This window comes from Scyliorhinus canicula, chromosome 4 (genome assembly GCF_902713615.1).
Source record: "Scyliorhinus canicula chromosome 4, sScyCan1.1, whole genome shotgun sequence".
Classification (NCBI taxonomy): domain Eukaryota; kingdom Metazoa; phylum Chordata; class Chondrichthyes; order Carcharhiniformes; family Scyliorhinidae; genus Scyliorhinus; species Scyliorhinus canicula.
Genome location: NC_052149.1, coordinates 23,281,945 through 23,304,561, shown reverse-complemented (window position 1 = coordinate 23,304,561; position 22,617 = coordinate 23,281,945). Strand labels below are relative to the sequence as shown.

The window sequence follows — 22,617 nt, the reverse complement described above, 5'->3', positions numbered from 1 at the left end:
TTATGTTACAACCACTTAGATAAATGTACCTTGATTGAAGGCTGTTATCTACATAACAGGAAAGTATGATTCACCATCACTGACCTTGCGCTCCATGCACTATTTAAAAGGGACTTTCACTTTCTTTTAATTTTCTTGCTCAGTTTTTCTTAGCTTAACCCCCCCCCCCCCCCCCCCCCCCCCCCCCCCTCCCCACACACACACACACACACACACACACGCACTTCCAAAGCCATGGACTACTCATTGATATTCCATGCGGGAAACGCTGAAATCCTTGCAGTACATTGCTGAAAGCGTCATTTGAGCTTGTCAGCAGTTGCCAGCAAGCTGTTCATCCATCATCCATCAGCCTGATGTTCATAGAACCTGATGTTCATAGAACCTCATTGACAGCTGGCCCGTACCAGCCTCCCCGAACAGGCGGCGGAATGTGGCGACTAGGGGCTTTTCACAGTAACTTCATTTGAAGCCTACTTGTGACAATAAGCGATTTTCATTTCATTTTTCATTCGATAGTGACCATTACTCCCCCCACCGCCCCTCCCCCCACACACTCAGTGATCCAAAAGCAATGGTGCCAACTGTTACCCCACAGATATTTGCAGACTCGGCACAGCCCTGGATTTAAACCCAGCAATTTCCTGTTCTGTATTGCTGAGTAAACTCGCTGGGCCTTCAGTGTGGGGAAAGCACGGTAGCACAAGTGATTAGCACTGTGTCTTCACAGCGCCAGGGTCCCAGGTTCGATTCCCGGCTGGGTCACTGTCTGTGCGGAGTCTGCACGTTCTCGCTGTGTCTGCGTGGGTTTCCTCCGGGTGCTCCGGTTTCCTCCCACAGTCCAAAGACGTGCAGGTTAGGTGGATTGGCCGTGATAAATTTCCCTTAGTGACTAAAATAGGTTAGAAGGGGTTATTGGGTTACGGGGATAGGGTGGAAGTGAGGGTCAGTGCAGACTCGATGGGCTGAATGGCCTCCTTTTGCACTCTATGTTCAACTGAGGGCAGGCTTTCTTTTGGATTTCAAACTCCACCAAGAGTCTGGGTAGAATGTGCTTCGACAATAAACCAGGTGTTGAACAACGCACAAGTTGTACTTTCTAAGCTCTCTTTATTCTGGATGGGTGGCCGGGGAACTCCACTGATCCTTTGAGTTTTTAATTGCTGTCAGAATCTGACCTGATTGATATTCTAGTGTTTATAAATCCACAGTCTAACTTTCAAGTCTGATTTTAAAGGTCAAATTGCATTTTATCTTCACCGTAAGTGGGTGTAAAACCTGCCACAGTGATCTTGAAAAGATCTGTAAATGTAGTTTTATGAGGTTCAAACTCGAGCTTGTGTGAAAGTCGGAAATGCTGCTTTTAGAAAGAGGGGGCTGGTGTGTTAACACCAAACTGGGTGACCTTGTAATTTAGAGGCTGCTTCTCACCAGGAGGATTACAGTGTAGGGATGTTCACTTGCTGCCTTATGTCCAAAAAAAGAGATGGGTATCTTTACGATGTGACTTGTTGCACAGAACAGCACGTCAGTATAAACCTCAAGTAAGAAAATACCTGAACAGACAAATCAGCCCAATACAGTGCAATCTTCGGAAATGTTGGGGGTGATTTTCAGCTGACGTTAGCCGTGCACGGGATTGCCGATGTGGATGGAAAATCCAGAGAGAATTAGGAGAAGGGAGAGCTCGATGATTGTAGTGAGGGGGGGGGGGGGTTGATCTTCAGTTCTGATCCACGCTGATCCCCATGGAGCTGGCCGTGCTGGCTCTATTGGGCCCCATCCCGCCAGACTATGGATCAAACCAAACCCACTCGTTTTTTTTACTCGGAGAGGCTGGAGATCTAGAATGAAACCTGGGGCGGAATTCTATGACCCCCCCGCTGGGTCGGAGAAACGCCCGGGGCCGGTGTCAATCCCGCCCCTGCCGTGTCCCGAATTCTCCGCTACCAGACATTCGGCGGGGGCGGGAATCGTGCCGCAGTGGTCAGCAGGCCCCCCGCGGTGATTCTCCGGCCCGCGATGGGCCGAAGTCCCGCCGCTGTCAAGCCTCTCCCGCCGGCAGGAATCAAAACACCTACCTGACCGGCGGAATTGGCGGCACGGGAGGGCGCCGGGGTCCTGGGGAGGGGGGCGCGCGGAGCGATCTGACCCCGGGGGTGCCCCCACGGTGGCTTGGCCTGCGATCGGGGCCCACCGATCGGCGGGCGGTCCTGTGCCGTGGGGACACTCTTTTTCTTCCGCCTTCGCCATGCTCTTCACCATGGTGGAGGTGGAAGAGACCCCCTCCCCTGCACATGCGCCAGGATGACGTCAGCAGCCACTGACACTCTGGCGCATGCGCGGACTTACGCCGGCCGGCGAAGTCCTTTCGGCCCCGGCCGTTCATGCCAGTCGGAGGAGTGGGAACCACTCCGGCGTGGGCCTAGCCCCTCAATGTGAGGGCTTGGCCCCTAAAGGTGCGGAGACTTCCGCAGCTTTGGGGCGGCCTGATGCCGGAGTGGTTCACGCCACTCCGACACGCCGGGACCCTCCACCCTGCCGGGTAGGGGAGAATCCCGGCCCTGGTCTGAGCAGCTAGAGAGATACATGCCGGTTTTCAGCCAGAGCCTGACACAGTGGAAAAATATGCTAAGATTCCGCCCATGATTTCAAGGAGAAAGCCCTCCGGGGAATATTGATACGTATTAGATAGATTTCTTTCAGAAACTAGTATTTTGGGATGCAGTAATTTGAACCACGTCACCGGGTGAGTGTAGCATGCTTGGCAGGAACAGGTGACTAAAGCGCTCCACCATGGATTTTCCTCCTGCCACCTTTGAGTTTGTTGTACACTAATTGATGGGGATTTATTGACTAACCAGAGGGAGGGACTTTGCAGCCCCTCCAAGGTGTGTTTTCCGTTGGTGGAAGCAGGTGGGGGGGGGGTTTGTGCGCGGGGTCACCTTCGGCAGGATCAGAAGACCCCGCCCGCAGGAAAGGCCGGAAATTCCCACCCGCTTAATCACTGAAGAACATGCAAATGATGACAGGCAGGAAAGTACCTTGGTTTCCATCCACCATGTCCCAGACAATTGCGAAATCTTGTGCACCACAAGGTATAGACTCCCGCACCTCAAGAGAAAGCCACATGAGCTTCCAGGACATGGGCAACATGAGATAAAACATTGGCTAATTTGGGGAGGGGAAATTCTTCTTCAGCCCCATTGGCGACTGCGGCTAGTCCAGGAGGTCACTCTGGTCCTAGCAATGCCCATGCAGTACCCACCTTTTACGTAAGAACAAGGAGCAATTCAGCAATTCGGCCCCTCGAGCTGCTCCGCCATTCATCATCTCCTCAAATTTACTCAATGTCCCGCACCTCCGCACTCGGGGGTAGTGAAGTCCACTGATTCACAACCCTTTGAGAGAAACACGAGGAAGCATCCTCTCTACGTCTACTTTGTCAACACCTTTTATCATCGGTTATATCTCAATTAAATCTCCTCTCATTCGTCTAAACGTGAGAGAGTTTAGGCCTAAACTGCTTAATCTCTCTTCTTAACCCCTCATCTCTGGAATCAATCCCGTGAACCTCCTCTGAACTGCCCCTAAAGCAACTACATCCTTCTTCAAATTAGGGGACCAAACTGTACCCAATACTCCAGGTGTGGTCTTACCAATGCCTTGTACAGTTGCAGCAACACTTCTCTACTTTTACATTCTATTCCTTTAGCTATAAAGGCCAAAATTCCATTTGTCTTCCTTATTACCTGTTGTACCTGCATGCTACTTTTCTGCGATTCATGCACGAGGACACTGACGAAGATCCTTCTGCATCAAATCACTCTCTCCAGTTTCTCTCCATTTACATAATAAGTTGCCTTCCACATTAAACTCCATCTGCCAGATTTTGACCCACTCACCCAACCTATCTATCTCCATTTCTAAATGTCTTATTTCCGCATCGCAGCTTACTATCCCACCTAGTTTAGAGTCGTCTACAAACGTACCTTTTTATCCCTGCATCCAAGTCGTTAATATAGATTGTAAATAGTTGGGGCCTGAGGACCGAGCCCTGTGGCACCTCACTAGTTACATCTTGCCACCCAGAAAAAGACCCATTTATCCCGACTTTAACCAGTCTTCTATCCAAGCTAATAAATTACCCCTTGTACAAGATGAAATGAAATGAAAATCACTTATTGTCACAAGTAGGCTTCAAATGAAGTTACTGTGAAAAGCCCCTAGTCGCCACATTCCGGCACCTGTTCAGGGAGGCTGATACGGAACTCGAAATCGAACATCTGGCATGTTCCTATTACCTGCAATAGAATTTAAACAATGATCTTGTCTGAACGATAAACTGCTACTGGCCTGCCTTGGTCTGCTTTCAAAGCCAGCGATTTAGCCCAGTGTGCTAAACAGCCCCAATTATCTCCACCCCAGGCAGAAACAGGTCCAGCTTCATCACCACATGTGTTATATCACCACCAGGGTGATGAAATAGATGGACCATGGATTGTAATGTCTAACAACCCTATGTTCCAGTGAAACTTCTGGATGGATAATGGAGGTTGTCTGATCATCAATGATGCCAGATTTTGTTCTTATTGATGGATAAAATGGTGCAGCAGTAATCTTGGCAAAGATGAATAATGGAAACTGCCTTACAAAGTCTTCACTTATGTATAGAAATACGACGCTTGTCTATGCCATTTCTCCAATCAGTCTTTCCCCCACCCTGGTAAATTCTCCCCCATTACATATAGTATAAAGGATAAAAGAATATTATTTAGTTTATTCACCAAGAGAAACAGATGAGGCTGTATCTTGTACACAGATTTTGAACATTCTGCTACAAGGCTGGAAAGATTGTTAAACCGGGCTGCGGGAGAAACTGGAGCACCCGGAGGAAACCCACGCAGACACAGGGAGAACGTGCGGACTCCGCACAGACAGTGACTTGAGGTCGGAATCGAACCCAGGTCAGGCGGAGAATGGATGATGTTGCACCACAAATTAAATTGTGACAGTCATTCAAGATGAGCCGGGCCATCTTGGCCTGCCTTGGTCTGCTTGTACTCCACGAGGCGAACTAATTGGTCTTTATATATCCAGCCGCTCCATTGATGAAAACATGGTACACATCTGGCATGTTCCTATTACCTGCAATAGAATTTAAACAATGATCTTGTCTGAACGATAAACTGCTACGTGTTGACAGATAGTGTTGAGCCAATGTTTTAACAAGATTAGCGCACCTGCCAGAGGCACAGGTTTCTGAATGCTCAGCTGCCAACAAACGACAGGCTCATTTAAAATCCGCTCTTGCACAAGATCCCATTAATCAATAGTGAGAGGGCAGGAAGAGTATGGGCGGGATTCTCCGTCAGCTGACGGCAGAATAGGGAAACGCGATTGGGCGGAGAATCGGTTTTGATACTAAAACCGTGGCGGGCGCCGGTTTCGCGAAACTCACAATTTTCCGTCAACAGCGGCGTCAATGCGTCCAGAATGTACGAAACGTAAACGTCGTTGGCATATCATTAGCAGGCCCAAACCGGTATTCTCCGGGGCCTCTGCGATTTTCTCCACTGGAGTGAATTCCCAATGGCGAGGTTCATTTGTCTTTTAAAAATCGTGATACACGTGCTGTGCCTGATGAGGGAGAGAGACGGGGTAAGGACAGCATCCAACATCACCGTAGTTTGCTGACAGTCGTGCCGCTGGCCGGGATGCTTCTGTCAGGGCTGGGGGAGAGGGGGGGTGAGTAGCGGGTGTGGCCAGGAGGTCGTATGTGGGGCTGAAGCTTGTCAGCCTCCGGAGTGCCAATCACGGACCCGGCGAATCCGGCACCGTTTTTTATTGGAATCGATTGTGTTCCACGTGGCGCCGGTGCTAGCCCCTCCACAGTCGCTGAATCGATCCAGGTGCGGCGCCAGTTTTGCTGTCGTGGAAGTCCATGAATCCTGATCCGGTGTCAACACTCAAGACTCAGGAACGGAGACGAGGCAGGATATTTTCCACAAGCGCACCAACAAACTTACTCTCTAACATCTCTGGCCCAATTTAACGTGACAGAATTCCGTTTCAGGCGCGTTCAGTTGGGTGTTCCTCGCCGCTGTAGGCACTTTGCCGTTTTTTTTGCATCAGCGGGTAACGCCCTGTCAAGGCTGCGCTTACATCATTTCCAGTTTGCAGATCAGGGGCAATTCTTAAATGTTACCCTGATCTTTCGACCCCCTCAGCCACCCCACTGCAACCTCCGGACCTCTCCAGTGCATCCAACGTATGGGACCCTTGAGGCCCCCCCGCCACTAAGGGCTAGTTACCCCTGGGCCCGATTGCTGGCACGGGCAACCGGGCACCAGGGTACCTTGTCACTGCCACCCTGCCAATGCCCTTGCCATCCTGGAAATGCCAGGGTGACATTGTTAGGGTGTTTGGGTGGCAATGCCAAGATGCCATGCTGGCAGTGCCAAGGTTCTCAGGTTGCGGGGGCGTGCCAGTGTGCCAACCTGCCCAGTTCCTGACTACCCGAGGGTGTCTAATGGCCTGGCGAACCCGGCTTTGAGTGTGAGATGCCTCTTGTGAGATTCATCGGCCTCGTCGTGTCACCAAGTCGGGCACAGCGAGGCCGTTAAATCACGCTCCTTAATTCAAAAATTCATTAGTTTGAATTTCTAAAGATACTACTGCATTGGAAAATGTCTTCAAACTTCGGATCGACCAAGGAAGGGCTTCATTCAGATCAACATAAACTGTGCAGACTGTACAAAGCACTACATTACAATCTCTCTTAACATACTTCCTTCCTGAATTATTAAATGGCAGCACAGTGGCACAGTGGTTGGCACTGATGTCTCACAGTACCAGGGACATGGGTTCCAACCTCGGGTGACTGTCTGTGTGGAGTTTGCACTTTCTCCCCATGTCTGCCTGGGTTTCCTCCGGGTGCTCCGGTTTCCTCCTACAGCCCAAAGATCTGCAGGTTAGATGGATTGGCCGTGCGAAATTGCCCCTTAGTGTCAACAGTTAGATGGGGTTAATGGGTTGCGGCAATAGAATGAGAATTGGGCCTAGGTAGGTTGCTCTTTCAGAGGGTTGGTGCAGACCCAATGGCCCGAATGGCCTCCTTCTGCACTGTGGTGATTTTATGATTCACAGATACATTTTGGGGTCAATTATTAATCTGTAGATTGGTTGGCGTTTAGTTGAATCAGCGTTTATATTGAGTAAAAGTGAAGCAGTAGAAATAGCTTAATGAAGAGTGTTAAGCTGTATACGTCATGCTTCTAATAGGACGGTTCAATTGGAGATAACTCTGTCAATAGTGTCGGGGCAGCACGGTGGCACAGTGGCTGCCTCATGGCACCGAGTTCCCAGGTTCAATCCCGGCTCTGGGTCACTGTCCGTGTGGAGTTTGTACATTCTCCCCATGTTTGTGTGGGTTTCGCCTCCACAACCCAAATATGTGCAGGTTAGGTGGATTGGCCGCGCTAAACTGCCCCTTAATTGGAAAAAATGAATTGGGTACTCTAAATTTTAAAAAAATAGTGACTGACTGTCGAATTGGCAGCATCAATTCTCCCCTTGTGAGGAGAAATCACCAGTGCTTCCAACCATTGCACACCTCTGACAATACGTGGGCTGCTTTGCCACCTTGGACCTGGCTAGGGCAGGGCTGTGCTCAGCTCCTCAAATAGCAAGAACATCCTTCCTCAGATAAGGACACCATTGCACGGTGGCACAGTGGTTAGCATTGCTGCCTACGGCGCTGAGGACCCGGGTTCGAATCCCGCTCTGGGTCACTGTCCGTGTGGAGTTTGCACATTCTCCCCGTGTCTGCGTGGGTTTCTCCCCCACAACCCAAAAGATGTGTAGGATAGGTGGATTGGCCATGCTAAATTGCCCCTTAATTGGAAAAAATAATTGGTTACTCTAAATTTATTTTTAAAAAGTAAACCTTCATTGCACTCCCTCCATAGCAAGATCATCCTTCCGCAGGAAGCAACACCAAAACGGCACACAATACTCCAGGTGTGGCCTCACCAATGCCCTATACAATTGCAGAAAAACATCCCTATTCCCCCATTCAAATCCTCTCACTATGAAGACCAACATTCCATTTGCCTTCTTTACTGCCGGCTGCACTTACTTTCAGTAACTGATGCTCGAGGACACCAAGGTCTCACTGAGTACCACCTCTTTCAATTTACACCCATTCAAATAATAATCTGCCTTCCTATTTTAGCTATCAAAGCGGAAATCCTCACTCTGCATCCTCCTCACAGCTCACTCTCCCACCCAACTTTGTATCATCTGCAAATTTGGAGGTCATACATAATAATAATCTTTACTGTCACAAGTAGGCTTACATTAACACTGCAATGAAGTTACTGTGAAAACCCCCCAGTCGCCACACTCTGGCGCCTGTTTGGGTACACAGAGGGAGAATTCAAAATGTCCAATTTACCTAACAAGCACAACTTTCGGGACTGCTAGGAGGAAACCAGAGCACCCGGAGGAAACCCACACAGCCACGGGGAGAACGTACAGACTCCGCTCAGACAGTGACCGAAGCCAGGAATCGAACCTGGGTCCCTGGCGCTGTGGAGCAACAGTGCTAACCACTGCGCTATCATGCTTTAGTTCCTCATCCAAATCATTAAGATATAATGTGAACAGTTGAGGTCCTAGCACAGATCCCTGGTACCCCACTAATCACTGCCTGCCAATCAGAAAAGACCCATTTATTCCAAATCTTTGCTTCCTGTCAGCTAACCAACTTTCTGTCTATCTCAAGGCAATATCCATAATCCCATGCACTTTTACTTTATATATTAGTCTGCTATGTGAGATCTTGTTGAAAGCCTTCTGAAAGTCTAAATAAACTACATCCACCGGCTCTCCCTGGTCAACTCTACCAGTTATATCTTCAAAGAATTTGAATAGATTTGTCAAGCATAATTTTCATTTTGTAAATCCATGCTGCCTTTGTCTGATTACACCACTGCTTTCCAAATGCTGTGCTATGAAATCCTTGATAATGGACTCCAGCAGCTTCCGTACTGCCGACATTAGGGTCACTGGTCTATAGTTCCCTGTTTTCTCTCTACCTCCCTTTTTGAACAGCGGGGTTACATTCTCTACACTCCAATCTGTCGGAACCATTCCAGAGTCCAAAGAATTTTGGAAAATGAACACCAATGGATCTATTATATCTAGGGACACTTCCTTAAGTACTCTTAGAAGAAGATTATCAGTTCCTGGAGATTTGTCCACCTTCAAGTCCTGGCAGATTCAGACAGTATGGCGTTCCCAGCTTCAATCACACATTTCCTTTGCCCATCTCAGGATCTTTTCCTTGTCCAGGTATCGATGGAGTCTGTGGTGACACCCTAGTTCTTGGCTTCTATCTCAGCGGCTATTGGCCCACTTCAGGAGGGCGGTCAAAGACCCCCTCCCCCACCAACTGCTCGAGCATCTTTGCCACATAGTCCATGGTTCTCACACCCTCAATGCTGTCGGGCAATACTGCAATCCTCAAATTTTGCAGCCTGGAGCGGTCATGAATTATTTTGCCCCTCCGACATCATCAACATCTCTGCCTCCGAGGAGGAAATCCGATTTTGAGGTCAGCAATCATCTCCTCCACCCTCTGGATCATCACATTCGGCGACTCCAGCTAGTATTCTCCAGGACTGCCTAAATTGGTTCTGCCACTCTCGACATGTCTTCAGTGGCTGCCTGCCTTTGCTTTTTAAATTTGGCTGACAGGAACACCACCAACTTGTCCGTAGACCACTACGACGCCTCAGGACCCTCCACCATCTTTACCCTTCCTGTACCATGCGTGTCCTTGGAGTTCGAAGAATGCCCCTTATTCAATACACTCCTCATCTGGTAACTCTTCGACATCTTTCATCGGAGGAAAAATCTTCGTCTTTCTGCTTCACCACTTTTCCACCTGCACCAACCCCACAAAACGGGCAAAAAGGGCCAAAAAACAAGTCCGCAAGTAAGAGCCTTATGTGCAACCACTCACTCCATGACCGCCACCAGAAGTCCCTTGCAAGTTGCTGTGTGAATGTAAGTCGCTTCCTCTCATGCGCTGTTCATCAGTCAGATCTGCCTTACAAAAGGAAAAGGCTTGATTGCAGGTGTGCTGAACTATATGTACACATCCATTTCCAGCCAAAGCACCTCTGAATAGAAGATCAAAAGAATGTCATCACAATCACTCAAGTTAAACAAATACTGTGAATTTATATAGAGATTCAGTGGGGTGTATTGTTAATGGGGTGCTGTTAACGAGCTGCAATTGGAAGTAAACACTCTTGAATTGAAAGATTTAATTACTCAACTTTGTGCTCGCAAAAGTCAGCGTTATTTTCACAGTAAGACAGCCTTTTAGTGTTTTTTTTACTTATACTTTTCTCTTTATCATCTTGTGGGGGGGGGGGGGGGGGGGGGGGGGGGCGGGGGGGGGGGGGGTTCTTGCCAAAGGTGTGATCGCCCTTTGACCTTCCTCGACTGACCCTCTTGATATTATCACTGAGGCCAGAATTTACTCGACCCTTTGGCGATGGACAGGGAGGTGAGAAAGTTGGCCAAATTACTAAAATGTTTTTGGGGGGTGCCTGATGTCTCCCTGGCACCATGCCATTTGGCCAGCGACAGGAAATTTTTAAAAATAATTCAGAGTAGCCAATTCTTTTTTTTTTCCAATTAAGGGGCAATTTAGAGTGGCCAATTATTTACGAGCACATCTTTCTGGGCTCTGAGGGTGAGACCCATGCAGACACGGGGAGAATGTGCAAACTCCACACGGACAGTGACCCGGGGCCAGGATCGAACCCAGGTCCTCAGCGCCGTGGGGCAGCACGGCGACGGGAACGTTGGCAGGTCAGCCACTGGGTGGCCAATTGAGGCCATTCCAGTGGGTTGCAGGGAGAGGGGCTCTCCTTTACGGGCACTCCATGGATGACTGAGGGGATCTCCTGGTGGAATAGTGAGCTCACCACCACCCAAACTCTGATGCTTGGGGCCTCCCAACCCCACTTACCCCTTTTTAAGGCTGGCTGGCTCTCTCTCTACTGTTGCAGCCTCAGCAATGGCCACCATTAGCAATGGCAGTGCTGACTCTCTCACTCTGATCGGACCGGCAACATTTGGGGCGGGCTGCCATCCTTTGGAGCCTAGAGGCTAGTTTAGCACAGTGGGCTAAACAGCTGGCTTGTAATGCAGAACAAGGCAGCAGCGCAGCTTCACTTCCTGTACCGGCCTCCCCAAACAGGCGCCGGAATGTGGCGACTAAGGCCTTTTCACAGTAACTTCATTGAAGCCTACTTGTGACAATAAGCTATTATTATATTATTATTAATTGGCCACCGTTAAAAAACTGCCCTGGGTCCTGCTGTACACCAAGGCAGAGTCACCTCCTGATTTTGGCACGGGCGGCAGGCGGCCAGTCACCTCAAATTCAACTCAGAGTGTCAGCGGACTGTTCAAAAAGCAACAAGGATCAGCAAGTCTGATCCCATTTACATCTGACTTCTGCACACGTGTACTTCAGCTTAAAAACATTCAATGAAAGATAAACAAAATTGTTTTTCCACTGAGAGGATGTAATTTATTTACTTCATTTGTGCTTGGTCTGTCTGATGAGTCTACTTCTTGTGGTACTGTGTCTTGGGGCTGGGTAATGTTGCAGAGTTAACAGCATGTTTCCATCATATTCATTGGAGCCTTGCCAGCTTTGTATCTTCCATTGAAGGATCGAGAGATTCTTTGGACTGTGGGAGGAAACCGGAGTACCCGGAGGAAACCCACGCGGACACGGGGAGAACGTGCAGACTTCGCACAGACAGGGATCCAAGCCGGGAATTGAACCTGGGTCCCTGGAGCTGTGAAGCAACAGTGCTACTCACTGACCACCGCGCCGCCCCGGTGCCGAACAGGCAACTGAGTGTGGTGACTAGGGGATTTTCACAGTAACTTCATTGCGGTCTTAATGAGGGGCTGGTTTAGCTCACTGAGCTAAATCGCTGGCTTTTAAAGCAGACCAAGCAGGCCAGCAGCACGGTTCGATTCCCGTACCAGCCTCCCCGGACAGGCGCCGGAATGTGGCGACTAGGGGCTTTTCACAGTAACTTCATTGAAGCCTACTCGTGACAATAAGCGATTTTCATTTCATTTCATGTCTACTTGTGACAATAAAGATTATAATAAAGTCTGTTCCACCATTTATTTAGATCATGACCTATCTGTATCTTAATCCATGTATCTGCCTTGGCTTCAGACCCTTTACACCATTGCCTCACAACCTTAATACCCTTGCCCAACACGTTCCTATCAGAATAAGCTTTCTGGTTTGAATATTCTGCAGTGGGTTTTGCAACTTCATGGCTTTTTTTGATTTGAAATGAAAGAAGCCGGGAGCACTTTTGAGTTTTGATGTTAATTGAATGTGCCTGTTGCAGCAAGCCCGCATGCAGACAGGCGTGTGGAGAGTGTGGTAACCCTCTCTGACAACGATTGATGATTCACGCACATCAGCACCGGTGTTTGTGACAGCTGCCCCCATCTATTACTTGACATCTGGGATTGATGATTTCAGGTCAACCTAACGGACAGAGTCAGCAGCTTCCAGCTGAACCATCTCAATGAAGGTTCTGCCAAAGGTTACGCCTTCGGTGCCGGTTGTTGCTTTTCTTTTAAACAGCCATTATAGTTCAAGCAAACAGACCTCTGCTCTGCATCGACCACACGCGTAATAATGTAAACGTGTACAGGTTCTGAGGTAAATCTTTTAAATGATGTAAAGTCAGTCAGATGTATTCCCCTCTTGATTCCCCAAATTAGGCCTTTATGGGTTAATAGCCACTTTTATCCATTGTTGCCAGTGACTGGCGTTGCCGCATGCCCCTCCATACATCTGTACCCTCCACCAGCCCTTCAACCTCCTGACAACCCTCCTGCCTCCAGTTCTAGCTTCTTGCTCATCCTCTGTCTGCTTCACTCCTTCCTTAGTGCCCATTCCTTCAGCAACCTTGGCCCAAAGCCCTGGAACTCCCTCCCTAAAACTCTCCACCTCTCTGTTCTCTTTGAAGATGCTACTTAAAACCTACCTCTGACCAAATCGTTGGTTGCCTGTTCTAATATTACTTTCTGTCACTCGGCAGCTAAGAACAGCCCCTGTGAAGCACCTTGTTGCTATGTTGTTGTTGACCCAAATGCCCATAGAACATGGGAGGAGGCCATTTGTCTTGTTCTGCTTGCGCTGGCTCTTTGAGAGGACACTTGTGCTCAGTGCCAAGCCTTTGCTATTGTCCGTAGCCCTCTACTTTCCTCATTGTCCAGTATCTGTCCAACTTCTTCCTAGAATAACATATGGGGCTATGGGCGACACGGTGGTTAACACTGCTGCCTCACAGCGCCAGGTTCACGGGTTCAATTCCGGCCTTGGGTGACTATGTTGAGCTTGAACGTTCTCCCCATGTACGTGGGTTTCTTCCGGGTGCTCCGGTTTCCTCCCACAGACCAAGATGTGCAGGTTAGGTGGATTGGCCATGCTAAATTGCCCCATAGTTTCCAAAGATTAGGTGCGGTCATGGGGATAAGGTGGGGCAGTGGGCCTAGGTAGGGTGTGCTTTCAAAGGGCATTAGTTGGCCTGGAGGCTGTAAGGGAAAAGGATGGTCGACAAGGACCATGAATTGCCATTGACACAGTTGCTCTAAGGGGTTGTGAGGATGACTGGGTTGGTATGCAAGGGCATGAGCGGCCATTGGAGTTGGTTAAGGGGTGTAGGTTGGCATGGAGGGTTTGAGGAGCCAATGGGGGCATGGATTGGCATGGATGGGGACTGGGGAGTGATTGCGGGTGAGAGGTGGTGTGAGGAGTGAAGGCTAGAGGGCCTAATAATTAGCAAAATAGCCAGGGCAAGGTCCCGGAGAACTGGGGCGGGCTTTTTAACAAGCCTACCTGCCGGGGTAGCATGGGGGCACAGTAGTTAGCACTGCTGCCTCACAGTGCCAAGGACCTGGGTTCAATTCCAACCTCAGGTGGCTGTCTGTGTGGAGTTTGCACTTTCTCCCCGTGTGTGCGTAGGTTTCCTCCGGGTGCTCAGTTCCTGTTTAGCACACAGCTAAATTGCTGGCTTTGAAAGCAGACCAAGCTGGCCAGCAGCATGGTTCGATTCCTGTAACAGCCTCCCTGAACAGGCGCCCGAATGTGGCGACTAGGGGCTTTTCACAGTAACTTCATTTGAAGCCTACTCGTGACAATAAGCGATTTCCATTTCCATTTCCTGTTCCCTCCCACAGCCCTAAGATGTACAGGTTAGGTGGGGTTTTGGGAAAAGGGTAGGGTAGGGTGTTCTTTCAGAGGGTCAGTGCCGCCTCGATGGGCCAAATGGCCTCCTTCTGCACTGTAGGAATTCTATCATTCTATTCTATTGTTCTACCCCGTCACTCGCTATCTCTGTGGCCGTCTCTATCGCTACCTCTGTGGCCGCCTCTATCGCTACCTCTGTGGCCGCCTGTATCGCTACCTCTGTGGCCGTCTCTATCACTACCTCTGTGGCCGTCTCTATCGCTACCTCTGTGGCCGCCTGTATCACTACCTCTGTGGCCGCCTGTATCACTACCTCTGTGGCCGTCTCTATCGCTATCTCTGTGGCCGTCTCTATCGCTACCTCTGTGGCCGCCTCTATCGCTACCTCTGTGGCCGCCTCTATCACTACCTCTGTGGCCGTCTCTATCGCTACCTCTGTGGCCGCCTCTATCGCTACCTCTGTGGCCGCCTCTATCACTACCTCTGTGGCCGTCTCTATCGCTACCTCTGTGGCCGCCTCTATCGCTACCTCTGTGGCCGCCTCTATCACTACCTCTGTGGCCGTCTCTATCGCTATCTCTGTGGCCGTCTCTATCACTACCTCTGTGGCCGTCTCTATCGCTACCTCTGTGGCCGCCTCTATCGCTACCTCTGTGGCCGCCTCTATCGCTACCTCTGTGGCCGCCTCTATCGCTACCTCTGTGGCCGCCTCTATCGCTACCTCTGTGGCCGCCTGTATCACTACCTCTGTGGCCGTCTCTATCGCTATCTCTGTGGCCGTCTCTATCGCTATCTCTGTGGCCGCCTCTATCACTACCTCTGTGGCCGCCTCTATCGCTACCTCTGTGGCCGTCTCTATCACTACCTCTGTGGCCGCCTCTATCACTACCTCTGTGGCCGCCTGTATCACTACCTCTGTGGCTGTCTCTATCACTACCTCTGTGGCCGTCTCTATCGCTATCTCTGTGGCCGTCTCTATCACTACCTCTGTGGCCGTCTCTATCGCTATCTCTGTGGCCGTCTCTATCGTTATCTCTGTGGCCGTCTCTATCACTACCTCTGTGGCCGTCTCTATCGCTACCTCTGTGGCCGCCTCTATCGCTACCTCTGTGGCCGCCTCTATCACTACCTCTGTGGCCGTCTCTATCACTACCTCTGTGGCCGTCTCTATCGCTACCTCTGTGGCCGCCTGTATCACTACCTCTGTGGCCGTCTCTATCGCTACCTCTGTGGCCGCCTGTATCACTACCTCTGTGGCCGCCTGTATCACTACCTCTGTGGCCGCCTGTATCACTACCTCTGTGGCCGTCTCTATCACTACCTCTGTGGCCGCCTGTATCACTACCTCTGTGGCCGCCTGTATCACTACCTCTGTGGCCGCCTGTATCACTACCTCTGTGGCCGTCTCTATCGCTACCTCTGTGGCCGCCTCTATCACTACCTCTGTGGCCGCCTGTATCACTACCTCTGTGGCCGCCTGTATCACTACCTCTGTGGCCGTCTCTATCGCTATCTCTGTGGCCGCCTCTAATCTTCGTCCAGCAAAGTGAGCCTGCCTCGCTCCATACTTTTGTAATTCCTTCACCTTAGCATCAAGAAGCCATTCGAGAAGCTCTATACTATCTGGGACAAAGCAGCTCGCCTGATTGGCACTCCATCCACCAAGTTAAACATTCACTTCCACCACCACAGATGGACAGCCTGTACCATGTTCAAGACATCTTTGACAGCACCTTCCACCAGCTACAAGGGCAGCAGATACCTGGGAACCCCACCACCTGGAGGTTCCCCTCCAAGTCACTCACCACCCTGACTTGGAAATATATCGCCGTTCCTTCACTGTGCCTGGGGCAAAATCCTGGAATTTACTCCCTAACAGCACAAGGGGTATACCTACACCACATGGACCGCAGCGATTCAAGAAGACGGCTCACCACCACCGCCTGGAGGGCAATTAGGGGTGGGCAATGATTGCTGGTCTAGCCAGTGATGCCCACAGCTCTTAAAATAATTTTTAAAAACCTCCCTCCCTGCCCTTCCACTGTGCTTGCAGTCTTGACTGGCTCCCATCTCTTCAGATGTCAAGTGCTGCCTCACGGCGCCGAGGTCCCAGGTTCGATCCCGGCTCTGGGTCACTATCCGTGTGGAGTTTGCACATTCTCTCCATGTTTGCGTGGGTTTCGCCCCCACAACCCAAAGATGTGCAGAGTAGGTGGATTGGCCACGCTAAATTGCCCCTTAAGTGGAAAAAATGAATTGGGTACTCTAAATTTAAAAAATAAATAAAATTAAGCCAGTCACTTGTATTCTTATCTCCCTGCCCTTGAGAAAACTTGGCCTCTTCCCCCAGCACGGTAGCACAGTGGTTAGCATAGTTGCTTCACTGCTCCAGGGACCCAGGTTCGATTCCCGGGTCACTGTCTGTCTGCACCTTCTCCCCGTGTCTGTGTGGGTTTCCCCGGGTGCTCCGGTTTCCTCCCACAGTCCAAAGATGTGCAGGTTAGGTGGATTGGCCATGCTAAATTGTCCTTAGTGTCCAAAAAGGTGGGGTGGGGTTACTGAGTTATGGGGATAGGGTGGAGGTGTGGGCGTGGGCAGGGTGCTCTTTCCAAGGGCCGGTGCAGACTCTATGGGGCAAATAGCGTCTTTGATTCTCTAGAATTCTATGATCCCGCCCGCCCACCCACGCCGTAGCCCAGGTCTGCTGCCAATGAACACAAGTAATTGACCTCTGGATGTGTCCATTTACGGCGGCACGGTGGCGCAGTGGTTAACACTCCTGCCTCACTGTGCCGAGGTCCCAGGTTCGATCCCAGCCCCGGGTCACTGTCCGTGTGGAGTTTGCACATTCTCCCAGTGTCTGCGTGAGTCTCACCCCCACAACCCAAAAAGATGTGCAGGGTAGGTGGATTGGCCACGCTAAATTGCCCCTTAATTGGAAAAAAATAACTGGGTACTTAAAATTTAGTAAAAATAAGGATGTGTCCATTTGGATAATTTACGCATGGGACGCACACGAGCGGGCGCCTTAAAGGGACAGGCCGATTAAACACTTCGAGTAGTTAAATGTCAGCTTGGTGCGTTAAACCAAGATCATCGGTGAGTGACGTCGCAGGAGATCAGTTGATGCCAACAGCAAATTACTTAGTGACCTTTAGGAGGTCTAGGTGCTAAGGAACAGGCCCTGCAGGATAGTACGTTACAAATACACTGAACGATGATGAGGCCTGTTCTTTTGCTGCCTGAATGTTTGGGACAAGGTTTTTTTTTAGTTCAACGGTAACAAATTATATTCTTCTCCTGTTGCTTTCCACTTCTGTTCAATGCTGTGATGTCAGAACATCTGCCCAAGAAACAGTGTTGGTGGTCTGAATGCATTATTAAAACATTGCAGCAAGAAATCTCAGAAGGAAAATTGATGGCTCTGATAATGCCTTTTGATCAGTAGAAGTGTTTACGCCTGGAGAATGAGGGGCTATTCAGTGTGTGTGCCTGTTTACGGATCCCTTCATTAGCTGCCTTGTTGGATTCAGGTGCAGAGGCCAGCAGCTGACCGCTCACCTTTAACAGCCTTCAGTCCCCTGCCGCACAAAGGCTCGCACAGATCACAGAAAAGCACCTGCGGAGACGGCATTGTCACAGCACAAGGGCGCAGAGCAATAGAAACTTTCCCCCAAATCATACAAGGGGGCCTGTGTAAACAGTCATAACATTTACAACTAGATAAGGAAGACAAAGGGCCGACGAGGATGCAGCCACAGCTATGGTGGTGAAGCAATTTTCCCCACTACCACTCGCCTTAACAAAGCAACAAGGATAAAAGTGTCAGGTTAAAAGCTGCCTTTGTTCACCACCCATTTACGATGAATTCAAAGTGAAGCAAAAAAGCAGGAAGCCAGCAGATTTCCCCAAGCATGAAGGGCTGATCAGGGTCTGGTGCCACCGTCACGTTCTCCGAAGACACAAAGCACGTTTGACCAACGACCTAAATCAAATTGACTCTGGGGTAATGCTCTGATCGGCAAGGATTGCCCCACACCCTGAGCTCCAGGAGAAAACACCTGGCTTTACACCTTACAACCTCAGTGTCCCTCGTGTCAACACCATCTTGCTGCGCAACCTTAACATGTCAATGCACTTAGGTGGATTGGCCATGCTAAATTGCCCGTAGTGTCCTAAAAAAAAAGTAAGGTTAAGGTGGGGGGTTGTTGGGTTACGGGTATAGGGTGGATACGTGGGTTTGAGTGGGGTGATCATTGCTCGGCACAACATCGAGGGCCGAAGGGCCTGTTCTGTGTTGTACTGTTCTATGTTCTGTGTTCTCCTAAAAGCAATCACAAATTAGGCTAGCTTCAGGAAACACATATATCGGAGATGAATTTCAATAGGGGTTTTTGTTGCTGAGAAAAGAAAACCGAAGGAGTTAACATCAAAGCACATTGCAAATATGAATGTAAAACTCGGTTCAGTCAAATATCTGATTCGTCTGCAAAAGGAAATGATTGAAAATATGGTTTACCGCCCAGAAATGGTTCTCACAATGGCCGACGCTTCGGATTAATGTGCTGTAGATTTTATGTTAAATAATGCAGTGATTATGGCGTTCAACATTCCAGGTCATTTTAAGAATGGGTTTGGGGCCTGTGTTTGAGCCCAGACCAAGCACTGGGCTAGTAGAGCGCATCCAAATATCGGTGCCCAAAATTGGACCACAGGGCCTGGTCTGATTATTCCAGGTGATCTGTCGGTGCCTGCCACCTGTCCACGGCATCTTACTTTTCCCCAACATTTAGTTTGGGATGTGGCCCTCCAGTGTTTTGGGGGGATGGGGAAAGGGGCTGTTATGATGGGAAGGAGAGGACGGCCATTTGCAGCTGGCAGCAGCTGTCAGAAGCGCTGTCCTGCACCACATTTTAAAAGTTAGAGGGTGGGATTCTCCGTCGCACGACAGCGAAATCGTATTCGGCGATCGGACGGATAATCGATTCCGACGCTGGAATCGGGGCCGGCGCTGATTCGATGCCTGTTTACGATTCTCCGTCCCCTCCAAACCGGCGTCATCGTGACGCGTGACGCACACAGTCGCATTGCCGTTGGCTCCGCCCCCGATAGGCCGAGTTCCCGCCGGCACGGGACACGTGTGGTCTGAGCCGGCTGCAGACTGCGTCCAGCGCTGCCACACTCGGCCGAGATCCATGCTGCTGACGGTGGGGGGGGAGGGGGTTCTGTCAGGGCTGGGGGGGGGGGCTGGGTGTCGCCATGTTGTACAGCGTGACTGGTGCAGGCCGTCAGCCGTGCACATCCACGGCCTGGGTCTCGGCCATTCTCCGGCCATTCTCAACGCCATCCACGGGCATTTCACGCGGTGCCAGTGTTAGCCCCTCACCGATACCAGATTCGGTGAGGGTTTCGCGCCGATTTACTTGACGTGGACCTCCCCCAGATTCTCCTTTTGAGCCGGCACTTAGCCGCTGGAACGGAGAATCCCGCCCAGAATATTTAACCTACGTGTTCACTGGTGGCCAGAAAACCCGGGCAGTGCAGACTTGAGGCCTGCACCATTCAGGGCTGCACAATTTCTGGGACAAAAAATCCCTTTAACAGTTATCAGAGCTCCCATTAAAATAACTTGGAGTCTAAGGCTTGTTTTGAGTAGCCTAAAAGACCGACCTCAGGGGTTTGTTAGTGATTTTGACCATGGCTGTGATTCCTTTTCCTCAGTTACCTGTTGCCATGGGATACCTGCTAGATCAGGGGTGGGCAAACTACGGCCCGCGGGCCGCATGCGGCCCGCCAAAGGACTTTATGCGGCCCACCAAGATCAAGTCATAAAAAAATTTATTTTTTTATTTTTAATTTATTTTTTATTTTTTATAAGGTTAATGGGGGGGGGCTGTTGGGTTACTGGTATAGGGTGGATACGTTGACTTGAGTAGGGTGATCATTGCTCGACACAACATAGAGGGCCGAAGGGCCTGTTCTGTGCTGTACTGTTCTATGTTCGATATGAGGCGCCCAGAATCATAACCGGGTGAAGCGCCATTTTTTGAAAAGTAGAGAAAAAGAGGGCTAAAGGCAGGATGCCGCCGGGGGAAGCGCTGAGGTATATGCCGCACGCTAATTGGTTACAACCGGGACTATTAATTAATATACTATGTGGCCCTTTAAAATTGTGAATTTCTGAATGTGGCCCTTGCACGGAAAAGTTTGCCCACCCCTGTGCTAGACTATTTGCCTGAGAATGGATTCCAACTTGATATTCTTTACTTCCTGTCTTGGCCTGTTTATCTTCCAGTAGCACCAAATTAACGCGATGTATGCAGGACATTTATATATATATTGCATTTTTACCCAGAGTACCCAGTTATTATTTTTCAAATTTACGGGAAATTGAGCGTGGCCAATCCACATAACCTGCACATCTTTGGGTTGTGGGGACAAGGCCCATGCAGACATGGGGAGAATGTCTCTTGCAGTAAGGATCCTCTACTACAAGATCATTAATGAATCCCATCTCATTACACAATAACTAAATCCAAAATTGCCTCCTTCCTGCTTAGCTTGACAATGGAGCAAACCAGAATGACAGGGAGTGGGATAGCTTGATCATGGTTTTGGACAAAGCTCAGCACAACATCGAGGGCCGAAGGGCCTGTTCTGTGATGTACTGTTCTAAATATAAAATATCAATCATTATCTGATCTATACAAGAAATTCTGTTCACTGCCTGATCTATACGGTATACCTAGCACAATCTATTCTATCTCGTACATTGTTCATAATCAGATTTACTATTCGTCCTTTTGACTTGTCATCCTATCTTTATGTTTTTTTCCCAGGACTTGCTGCATTTGACAGAAACTGACCTGAGGCAGCTGGGAATTCAGAACCAGAGACACAGGATTCATATTGTGTCCAGCATCTTCCTTCTTCAGGAGAGAGAGAGACAGAAAGGTACTCCAGCATCAGTTCATACCCTTCCTTTATTATGTGTGTGTGTGCGCCTGCATGTGTGTGTGCCCACATGCGTGTTCCAGTTCATGTTCGCCGGAGTTTGTCACATGGGGTGGGATTCTGCTGTAATCGGCGGGGCGGGCAACTCCGGCGCGAAGGAGTGGCGTCCACCAACCCGGGATCGGGCCGCCCCAAAGGTGCGGAATCAGGGGCTAGGCTGGCGCTGGAGTGGTTTGTGCTGGCCGACGCAGAAGGGGCTTGGCGCCACGCCAACTGGCGCCGAAGGGCCTCCGCTGGTTGGTGCAAGTTGGCGCAGGTGCGGGAGTGCCAGCGTGTGCTGGCATCATCCCAGCGCATGCGCAGGGGGGGTTCATCTCTTCGTCGGCCATCGCGGAGGTCCACAGCAGCCGACATGGAGGAATAGAGTGCCCCACGGCACAGGCCTGCCCGCGGATCGGTGGGCCCCGATCGCGGGCCAGGCCATCGTGGGGGCGCCTTCCAGGGCCAGAACCCCCTGCGCCCCACCCCGAGGACCTCAGAGGCCGCCCGTGGAGCCAGGTCCCACCGGTAAGTACCTGTTGTAATTTATGCCGGCGGGACCCACCTAAAACGGGCGGCCACTCGGCCCATCGCGGGCCGGAGAATCGCCGGGGGGGCAGTGACCGCCGACCGGCACGGCACGATTCCCGCCCCCGCCAAATCCCCGGCGCTGGAGAATTCGGTAGCCGGCGGGGGCGGGATTCACGCCGCCCCCCTGGCGATTCTCCGACCCAGCGGTGGCTCGGAGAATCCAGCCCCTGATCTCTGCTGAACCAATGGTCCAATTATAAGGAGAGCTTGTCAGGGATTCCAATTGCCATCCATTGCTGAGTGATCGCACACTAACCTGAGAATCAGAAGGTTTGGAGTTCACCCCCATGCCAGAGCACCATGTTGAGGCTGATACTGAGGGCGTGCTGCTTTGTTGGAAGTGTTGTCTTTCAGATGAGATGATAAGCTAAAGACCCATTGCCGCCTAGGGTGAATGTCACAAATTCCCTCAGCCAACACCTCAACATGGACAGCCTGGTCATTTATTTCACTGCTGTTAGTGGGAGCTTGCTGTGTGCAAACTGGCTGCCATGTTCCCTACCTCATAACAGCTACGCTTATAATGCACTTGATTGGCTGGGGAACTCTTTGGGGTGCCCTGAGATGGTGACACTGACTGCTTGCACTGACCAAGTGCTCAAGCCATCGAGCATCTGAATCTGCGAAGGTATCATCAACACAGCTGGTTTCCAGGAGGGTGTTTGTGTTTGGGTTAGACAAGTTGGACTCCGGTGTTATGACCAACAATAAAG

The 22,617-nt window shown here is 50.3% G+C and overlaps 1 protein-coding gene across 1 annotated transcript in view; it reads left to right on the top strand.

Moving 5' to 3' along the window:
* The window catches only part of LOC119964121, a 153,886-nt gene that overhangs the window by 78,564 nt on the left and 52,705 nt on the right, over nucleotides 1-22,617 (top strand). Inside the window, exon 3 of the mRNA XM_038793426.1 lies at nucleotides 21,160-21,274. Coding sequence (XP_038649354.1) covers nucleotides 21,160-21,274 — 115 coding nt within the window. The remainder of the gene's footprint in view (nucleotides 1-21,159; nucleotides 21,275-22,617) is intronic.